Here is a 6,756-nt window from a genome sequence, read left to right as displayed (position 1 = left end):
ATTTTTAACTATAAAATGTAGTGACGACTCTAAAAAGGTTGTGCAGCCGACAATCGGGGCACGACAGAATGCTAATGAGATTAGTTTGGAGGCATACTATATTTTTAAATTTTGACAATTATAATTTTTTATAACTTAATGAATAAACTAAAATCTAACTTTCATTGGACCAAACAATAATTTCTCTTATTATTTCTATGAACTCTTCGTTCACATGCTCCAATGAAATGGTAGTAAAAATTAAATTGTTATCTTAAACATTTTCAAAATGTACTAATCCCACGCCATAAAATATTTGAGTAATAAGGTAAATTTAAATATTTTATTGTTTCTTAATAATGACAATTAATATAAAAATATTTTATTCCTATATTATTTATAATATTATAAATTGTCTTGTTTATATAAATACCAATTTTTTAATATTGAGTTGTCTACTCTTTTTTTAATCATATTCAATGAATCTTAGAATAATGATAATATAATAATGATTCATGCACTATTATTTTGTTTAAATAGTTTCTTGGTTCAAGCGTTGGATACAATAAAATATATTCTGATTGAGTTTCTAGATACTTATAAACTACATTTATTTTACAATCAAATATATTTAGTAATGACAATAGTCATAAAAAAGGATGTAATTTTGTTTAATCTCACACGAGAGATTTTCACAATAAAACAATATAATATGAAGTCAAATTCAAATAATATATAAGTAATACATCTTCGTTATTTTTTTATTAAAGTAAATTACATCGGCTCACATCTCCGTGTGTTTAGCATAATTACAGTCACATTCCATTTTATTTCAAAGATTACACTGATATATATTTTTCTCATATAATAAACTCTTACCACATTAATAAGCATCAATTATGGTTATCTTTATTTTGTTTTGTAGTGTTATTAGTTAGACCTCATAGGCTTAAGTTATGTCATCAACCAAAATTTAGGTAAGCATCAATAACATAACCATTATTACTCACTTGAAAATGATGTTAGAAATAACAAAGGTAAAAATAGCACTAATTAGTCTATAAAAAAGTATGGAAGGTGAATGGAGACTTGTATGCTATTGACACTCAAGAGTGGAGATGGCAAAGCGGGTTGTTCGACCTGTTTTGTATGTGTCTGTAAATGCCCGCAAAAATTTAAGTAAGTGTAAATATGTCTGTGTTGGCTTAATGGATAAAATGACATGTTCTGTCCGTTTTAAAATGGGCTAACGAGTATGCAGGCGGTCCGCATGTATTTATGAATAATTTAAAAATTAAAATAAATATAATAAAAAAAACTAAATAAAGTAGTTAAAAGAGAATAAAATTAAAAAAAAAACTTCAATATTTTATGTAAAGTTGACTAAATCATATTATATCATGATTTATTGAAATTTTTCTTCTTACAATATGCCCGTGAGCCACCCACATTGTTGATTACAAATGTTCACAAGCTTCACAGATAAATGGGCAAACAGACAAATTTTACAAGCCCTGCCCACAAAAAATTGCAGACTATGTGAGTGGGCGCATAAGCAATGCAAATTTTGTCATCTATACTCAAGAGAAGTTCTATACTTTACCTAAACACTAGAGCACTAGTTCCCCATTCAAAAGAGAGGCTTTACTCCTTTCAAGTATCTTAAAGTTCAACACATATATATACACCTAGACGATTTAGGTAAACCTTTTAGACCAAAGAGGTCAAATCTAAAAACAATATTATGATAGGGATCCTAATCAATTCGTCCAATCTATTAATAGTATTCCCTAAACAAAAAGTAACTAACAAAAAAATCTAGTTGTAATTTCAAAGTGCTAGAAAGGGAAAGTGAAGGGACAATTAACATATTCCGAATAACTCCTCTCTCTCATTTTCTTATTAGTCAAGTTTCATACTCATTGCTCAGAACATAATCTAGATTTAATCCTTTACTTTGGTACTATTAATATATCTTTCTATCCTTAAACATATCGAGAATAAGTAGAGAATAAGCAATATATAGTTAGAAGATTAGAATTTGTAAAATTGATTAAGACATCTTCATATTCCATAGCTTGTTGTTTCTCTTTCTCTCCCACACATCTTTACATGCTTCTCAACCTCCTAACCAACCTCAACCTCTACGCTACAAACACCTACACATATTATGACTATAGTTGTTACAAAGGTTAAAATTGATATAAACAAGACATAAGTAAAAGACAATAACTGAAGCGGCTGAAAAACAAGGTGGAATCTTTTTTCTCTATCTCTGGGCCTTGAATCCTTTTTCCTTCCTCACATGATTTCTCAACCCATCTGCACACAAACAACTACACAAGTTAGGCCTCAAGCCATGAAAAATAACATATAAAATTGTTGTCTTTTGTAATACAAGCAAAGTAAAAAAAAATAGTGACAAAAAAAACAAGTAAGAAACAACAAAACTGGTAAAATGCCCCTCCTCGGACTTGCATGAAAACAATACAATGATGCTGTATAACCCTCAGCAAAGTTTCTCTCAAATTTGTTATTGTCTGTAGTTTGCAAAATACTAAAGTTGAGTGAGGATGTCCGTATTTATGTTTTGTTTTAAGTAGGATGTGGACTTGAGATGCGTAGAGGAGAAAGAGAAATACTAAGGGAGCAAATATTAGAAGCAACAAAATTAATCACCGCAAGTATTCAGTTTCTGAAACAACAATAGTCATTAAGATATCTAGGAGAAAAAATAGCTCTCTCTTGTGTGTGCATACCAAATAACACACACCATATAGTTAATACAAAATGCCACCAAGATATAATGGTTATTAAGGAAGTTATTGGTTTTGTATTGAAGGATAAAAATGTAATATTATTCTATATATATTTTCTATGTTGTCTTTTTATGGACTCATCTATTAGTACTTAGAGAATCCTATCTCAAGCAGAAGATAGTAGAAACAGAAAGACTATAACAAACAACAAATTGTAGAGAGTACAGATAAAAAATTCAACTGTATCAATTGTTACACAAGATTGTGGGTTTAATTTCAAAAGGGTAGTAGCAGATCTCTCTTAAAATCATATTGTTAAAGAGAAAATAAAAAGGTGGGTCAAATTTACCTTGTGGCTTGCAATGAGGTGGATCTTCAAAGAGAGAAAGAGAAAGCTGTTTGTAAGCAATGCCAATGTCAAAGAGTATCAACCCTGATGAAGGATCATCAACTATGATATCCTTAACAGGTAGCCATACAAAAAGCTCTTCTTGTTGAAGACCCTTCACACCTATGAGGCTACCATAGGTGAGGTTAGCAGTGACCACACGCTCAAAGAAAACCCTATTCTCGTACTTGGTCAAGCAAGGTGCATCTAAGAACACTTCTAAGTGACCATCTTCTGAGAAAGTATATGAATTTACCTCTTCTGGTAATAGTCCAGCTGGTAACCCTTTTGAACGAAGAAGGTTATGAATGGAAGAAGAAGAAGAGGAGGAGGAGGAAGAGAGAGAAAGTGAGGGAGAGATTAGGAGGAGGAGAGAGAGGGAGATTGTGAAGAGTTTAAGGAATGCCATGCTGTTTTTGCTTAGGCCAAAAAGAGAAAGAAACATTAGGTGTTTGAAGTTAAGAGGAGTTTTCTTTTAAGTGAGAGTGGAAAAGTGAAAGACTGTGTTAAGAAAAGGTGATGAATTTGTGGAATGACGATGTTGCCCTTGGTTGGTGTGACTTTGGTTTTGTTTGTGTGGGTCATTTTGTTTGCTTGTTTGAGGTTTAATTTGCAAGTTGCAACCATATTTTTGTACCATGGTATATTACTACTCTACTAAATCTATCTCAATTGTATACATCGAATTTGTTAGTCTAGTCGTGTAAAACTCCATTAGATAGTAGGATGATCAAAATGTCAAAAGTTTGATTCTTGTGAGTGATATTTATTAGAAGATACATCCACGCACCCCGAAAGAAATTAATGTTTTACTCATAAGATAGGAAATATCCTTAGTAGTACCAAAAAAATCTAATCATACTATCTTACATTGATTTGTTTATATGCTAATAAATGCAGTTGTTGGTTCTTTGCTTGATGTATGTTGTCACTTATCTTGTAAGCTCCAAGCACTGTTAGTACAATACTAAAATAATTACAGATTGCTTCAACTGAATTATTCCCTTAACCTTCCTCCAAAGTAAAAGCAAAATAATACACTTACTGTATAATATTGCCAAGGGCATTCCATTTTGAATATTGTAATAGAAGAATTCCGCATTTTCAAATAAATGGAGGGTGCCGAAAAGTCTAAAAATTGATTGTTTTAACAGTTTTATTTTACATTTGAATGAGAATAGAAGGAAAAGATTTATAATAAAATACATAAGAAACATATTTTTAGGTCAATGAATATGGCATGCATATGACTATGAAATGTAGTTGTATTTCATATTATAGTGATGCACACAAAATACCAAAAAAAACAATAATGTATAATAATTTATGTGCATAAAGTGGCCCAATCTGCTTAACTGTCACTCATGTTTAATTAGTCAGGTTGCATCATGGAAATTGACAGGATATTATCGATCACCAAAGCCAAAGTAGGTGCATTAAGACAGCATAATCAAGACGAACATTAAAAGCAATACATAATCATTGATAAAATTAAAACATGGTTAGATATTAGATAGGGAGAGGGTATGTAGGTCAATTCACCAAAATCAAGAAAAATATTACAGCGGAGCTAGGGAGAGTAACGACTGCATTTGCAAATGAGTCAGTCAGCGTAGGAACGGAGGTCACAACTAACAAAACTACCATCCTGTGAATTATGTTGCTGATTGAGGGTGAAACGGTCATTTAGAACATTCATAGCTTTGGGTCAGATTTTACTGTGCTAGCTATCCTTTTATAGGGATATAAAAAAAAACTCGTTTCGTAAGTACCACTAAAATACATCTAAGAATACTCATAAAAATATATTATGAGTAGGATGATGTTATTCGGGGTGTGATTATTAACAATCCAAAACATTTATTTACTTTTGTCACCTTGTCAATAATATCATCCACTAATTTAATTGACAATGTCAGCTGTAAGATTTTCCCAGTAAGGCAATGATTGCAGTTAATTCTTTTATATATCACCAATTTAATTGTTGTGCAAGATAAAATAACAATCTTTTTGTAAAAATAATAAGAAAACTATGTTTTCTTGGTACAAGTGCAAAGCCCAAACAACGTTAAACTATGAGATGGAAAGACTAAGGCGTATGGAAGCCTCATGAAATGAGTTTTGAACGTAAAAAAAGAAACCGAAAAAAAGTCACAAAATACACTTATAGAATATCTTTACAAATTTCACTTTTGGATGTCCTATATCTTGAGCCATTTTTAAACCCTTTAGAATGCCTCTACAACTCTACAGAAAGTATGCTACATTAGCCAATATATATGAGAATTACATTCCAACCTAGATAGTGAGATTCCAAATTTTTGTGCTTTCGCAATATCAATTATGACTAATATGTGATTATGTGTTACATACTTATATTAATAGTTGACATGATTAGTTGTAGTATTGATATATTATTGACACAAATTAAAACCAAATGATATCTTACCCGTATAAATAAAAAGACTGTTTCTATATTTAAATTGTGATTTCATGATGAGCAATTAACTAATGTGCTAATAGGATAATAAAAGAAAACCTAATGCCATAACGCATTACTTACAAAAACGATAAATATTTTCTTTTTGATTAAAAATAATATATTTAATAAATAAAATGTTGAAGTTATATTTTTCAATATAAATCTCTATTTCTATATTAAAGAATCGAGTGTCACACATTGATATTTGATAGTAGCATACCAAAGTTTGAAGCCACAATCATTACGTTACCTCATAGGGGAGTGAAGTAGCTGCCTTATGTTCCATGATTTGAAACAAGTGGACCAACATATCTATTGGCCAACTTCGAAATATCTTTATATTTCTGATTCTTACTTTTATAAAACCGTTATGCACATTCAGAGCTGAGATTTCAGGTTGCCGGTGACAATTGCCCCACGTGTGGGACGCGCAGGTCCCTCGAGCGTGGAATGGTGCATAGTCACTTTTATCATAGCTCTCTTTTGAATTCATTTTCGCAATTTTATTTTATATATTTGTGGATATGATTGATTTTTGTAATGTGTGTCAAAAAATACATCCTAATTTATTTAAAAAATTTGTCTTCAATTGCAGGTTGAAATAAGTAAAAAAAAAACTCAAATGTTAATTTGATAGTGTAAGGATCTTCAAAAAAAAAAACCAAAATATAAAGACTTCAATTCTTAAAAATGATACTTGTTAGGAGAGATTGTTAAGAACGTGAAAGGAATTAGTTTTTTATCCAAAATTTGTGGAGATACCTTAGTAGTATAAAAAAGTCAATGCTAATATGGAAAATTCATGTTAGTTCACTTTGAAAAGAAATATTTATTAGTTGTTAGATTAAAAAATTAAGTAAATTATAATGATACCCCATTAGTTTTAGTGAAATTACACAAATTACATATCCATTTTTTACACATACAAAAAAACTCTAATTTTTGTACATATATTACACTAACTACCTTTGTATTAGAAATAAATGTGATTTTATTAAAAAATAGGTGATAAGTGTAATTAAGTTAAACAAAATATAATATATTATGTGTAACACCGCGAATTTTACTACCTTGAAAATATATGTTTTATTAATATTTTTATTAATTGTATTTTCGAAAATGAATTTCTGAGAATTTTCGGTAAAGAA

The 6,756-nt window shown here is 30.2% G+C and overlaps 1 protein-coding gene across 2 annotated transcripts; it reads right to left on the bottom strand.

Annotated features, from left to right (window-relative positions):
- Positions 2,006 to 3,621, bottom strand: LOC109338652. Of its 2 annotated transcripts, none has more exons than XM_019575933.1 (2): positions 3,085 to 3,621; positions 2,006 to 2,301 (listed from the first exon to the last, which is right to left on the bottom strand). In XM_019575933.1, exons 1-2 carry the CDS (start codon positions 3,569 to 3,571, stop codon positions 2,249 to 2,251), a joined length of 540 nt encoding a protein of 179 aa, XP_019431478.1. In that variant the 5' UTR covers positions 3,572 to 3,621; the 3' UTR covers positions 2,006 to 2,248. The 2 variants fall into 2 exon arrangements, with proteins under 2 accessions (XP_019431478.1, XP_019431487.1); XM_019575942.1 differs by having other exon boundaries at positions 3,088 to 3,620.

Source organism: Lupinus angustifolius, chromosome LG02, assembly GCF_001865875.1.
Source record: "Lupinus angustifolius cultivar Tanjil chromosome LG02, LupAngTanjil_v1.0, whole genome shotgun sequence".
NCBI classification, from domain to species: Eukaryota; Viridiplantae; Streptophyta; class Magnoliopsida; order Fabales; family Fabaceae; genus Lupinus; species Lupinus angustifolius.
Note: the sequence above shows the minus strand (reverse complement) of the source record. Positions and strands in the feature narration are given on the sequence as shown.

Bases quoted from the DNA above. Each gene is read 5' to 3' on its own strand.
- LOC109338652 (XM_019575933.1), bottom strand. From the start codon at position 3,571: ATGTTTCTTTCTCTTTTTGGCCTAAGCAAAAACAGCATGGCATTCCTT. The intron at 2,302-3,084 runs AATTTGACCCAC...GTTTGTGTGCAG, and splicing joins TCATTGCAAGCCACAAGGTA to ATGGGTTGAGAAATCATGTG.